The 3,198-nt window shown below is 46.9% G+C and overlaps 1 protein-coding gene across 1 annotated transcript; it reads right to left on the minus strand.

Annotated features, from left to right (window-relative positions):
• Positions 1-1,342: 1,342 nt before the first annotated feature.
• On the minus strand, positions 1,343-2,305 carry LOC143925278 (olfactory receptor 5B12-like). Its single transcript, XM_077449865.1, has one exon. The coding sequence runs from the start codon at positions 2,303-2,305 to the stop codon at positions 1,343-1,345; it is 963 nt and encodes a 320-aa protein (XP_077305991.1).
• Positions 2,306-3,198: the final 893 nt, after the last annotated feature.

Here is a 3,198-nt window from a genome sequence, read left to right on the forward strand (position 1 = left end):
TAACTCCCCAAGGAGGGGGAGTTATAGGGGTGTTAGGAAAAGAGGGGGGGATAGAGAGGGAAGCAGGAACGGGGAGGGGGATGGTAGGGGCATAGGGTAGGAAGGGGATATTCTCTCCGGGCTCCCCCAGCCGCATAGGCATAAGCATATGAGGGGAAGCTGCAAACCGCAGAACCAGTTTTATATCCGTCCTTCAAGCCTAAATAACTATCTTTATATAAAAGTCAATCACTTGTCTTCTTCCAAAAAGAAACTTACCTAAGCAAAAAATGTATAAATAAATAAAATGCACACTAATGCTGCGTACACACGAACAGACTTTTTGAGGGACTAGGTCTGACAGACTTTCGACAGAGTTCTGATGGAGTTCTGACAGAGTTCTGACGGACTTCCGAATGAACGGACTTGGCCACACACAATCACACCAAAGTCCGACGGATTCGAACGTGATGACGTACGACCAGACTAGAATAAGGAAGTTCATAGCCAGTAGCCAATAGCTGCCCTAGCGTCGGTTTTTGTCCGTCGGACTAGCATACACACGAGCGGATTTCTCGGTAGGAACTGGGTCCGGCGGAGTTCCGGCGGAAAAATTTGAAACATGTTCCATTTCTAAAGTCTGTCGGATTTTTACAAATCTAAAGTCCGCTGCAGCCCACACACGATCGAATGGTCTGCCGGAATTGTTCCGTCGGACCTTTGATGTCGAAAAGTCCGCTCGTGTGTACGGGGCATAAGTTTTGGAGAAATCCTGTTATTTAGGATAACTTTCTGTACTGTGTGTGAAAAGTTCTGCACTAAAATACAAATGTGAAGACCAATGTGCTTGCAGCTTAGTACTCTTAATTTGCAACTTTCAGTGTTATTTTCTGTATTTCTTTCAAGGAACTGATAACGCTGCCTCCTGGGGAGGCTGCATCACCAGTGTCTTCCAGGGAACATTCGAATTTAAACTGCAAGATCTTACAATATTTCCCAAAATCCCTGAAGATCTCAGGAAAACATCCTTTGAGAAAACAATCCATGTAAGTTGTCGAAAAAACCTCATGAGTGAGATCTGGCATGGACATCATGATTGGACAGAGAATAAAGAAGAAGAAGAAGCCGGCCAACGATGTTGTGTATTTTAAATGGTGGTTTTCGAGGAATTGGAGGCTGGACCGGGAGGAATGAGTGAAAGCAAGACTCAAGAGGCATGGAAATGGAATTCATTTGACTGGTGTCCATATGCAGATACAAATTAGAGCTGATGGTTTTACTGACGGTGATGGAAAGGACCACGTTATGGCAAGTGTTGATCAGCATTACAAATCTCACCAATCCAAAATGAAAAGCCATCAAATTAGTTGTCATGGAGTTCTCCTCTGGTAACAGTTGATGGTGTGGTGCCAATTCTGGATAGGGTTTTCTGAAGAGCTACTTTCAGGTCCCTGTTTCTCAGGCTGTAAATAATCGGGTTTAGGAGAGGGGGTACAACTGTGTAAAATAAAGAGATCAATCTGCCTGCCAGAAAATTCTTAGCTTTGGGGTGAAAGTAGTTGATAAAAGCGGTCCCATAAAAGATGAAGACCACCACGAGATGAGAACTGCAGGTGGAGTAAGCTTTCCGTCTTCCATCCTTCAGTTTAATTTTCAGGATTGTTTTGAAAATGTAGACATATGAGAGGAAAGTAACGAGAAAGCCGGGGACTGAAAAACACGCAGCTTGAAGATATATAAGTAAGTAATTGAGATAGGTGTCAGAACATGACAGTTGAAAGAGCTGATATAATTCACAGAACAAGCCCGGGATGGTGGTGGGGTCAGGGAAGACCAGTCTTAGTGCATAATGCGTGTGCAACGAAGAAAAGACAAAGCCAAGAACCCAGAATAAGAAGGCCACCTGAACACACAGGGGAATGTTTATCATGATTGTATAATGCAAAGGATTGCAAATGGCAACATATCGATCATAGGACATCATATCAAGTATGGCACACACAGTGCAGAGAAACCAGGAGAAGAAGAAGACCTGAGAGATACAAGTTGGGTATGAAATCAGTCTGTTTCCAGTAAAGACGTCAAAAGACACGTGAGATACGGAAATGGAGGAGTTGAAAATGTCTAAAGCTGAGAGGTTTCCCAGGAAAAAGTACATGGGGGTGTGCAGCTGGGAGTCTGAGACCACCAGAGAAACGATGAGAAGATTCCCGGCCAATGTGACCACATAGATGAGGAGGATCAGCAGGAATAATGGGACCTGAGAATCTGTGAGGTCTGACAGGCCAAGCAAAATTAATTCAGACTGAGAAGTTTGATTTCCCATCATAACCAAATAGTTCACTTTAGGGAGAGAGAGGGAGCGACAATGTGAGGATTCAGGAAGACATTGTATTATATAGAGGAAAGATGAACAGCACCTGCTAAATAAGATTAATGTCAGGAACCAGAGTCCTGCCCTCCAGGATCAATATAGAAAGTCCAAATGAGGGGGTGGAGCATAGAAAGAGTTCATTTAACCACTTACGGGCCGCCCGCCGCAGTTTTACATCGGCTGTTTGAAGGAGGATATTGCTGTTATGGCTGCAGCGAGCTGCCATAACCCCGGTATCCTCTTCTTCAGCGGGCGGTCCACTACAAGAAAAAGTGGTCTCTGCAGCGGGTTCACTGCGAGATCACTTTTATCAGCAGCGAGAGAGAGGCCCTCCCTCCTGCCGCGCTCCGGTGCTCTCCGCCGCTTACTGGAGCTGCCAGCAGCGGTGGAGGCGATCGCGTGTTGTCTCCTGTTCGGTATGGAGACGAGTGAGGGGAAGATGTCCCCCTCCCATCTCCATACAATTGCTGGGTGGAAGCGACGTCTAAAGGTCACTTCCGCCCACAGCCCTTAACCACCAGGGATCCGCGCTATAGCCGAATGACGGCCACAGCGCGGACCTGCTTTGCCAGGACTACGTCTATTGACGTCGTCCCGTGCACGAGCGGCCTGCGCGCCCCCTGAGGGGCACGCGTGGCGCGCTCTGTGATCAGCGAGTCTATGAGACTCGCCTGATCACGGATCGGAGCAAGGGGTCGATCCCGACCCCTTACCACGTGATCAGCTGTCAGCCAATGACATCTGATAATGTGACAAAACAGAGCCGGTAATCGGCTATTTTTCTTCGCGAGGAGAAATATAAAAAAGCCGATCATGGTCAGCTTATCAGTGCCCACCTGCCCCCT

This window comes from Lithobates pipiens, unplaced genomic scaffold (genome assembly GCF_037356315.1).
Source record: "Lithobates pipiens isolate NorthernLeopardFrog02 unplaced genomic scaffold, aLitPip1_a1.2 Scaffold_22, whole genome shotgun sequence".
NCBI classification, from domain to species: domain Eukaryota; kingdom Metazoa; phylum Chordata; class Amphibia; order Anura; family Ranidae; genus Lithobates; species Lithobates pipiens.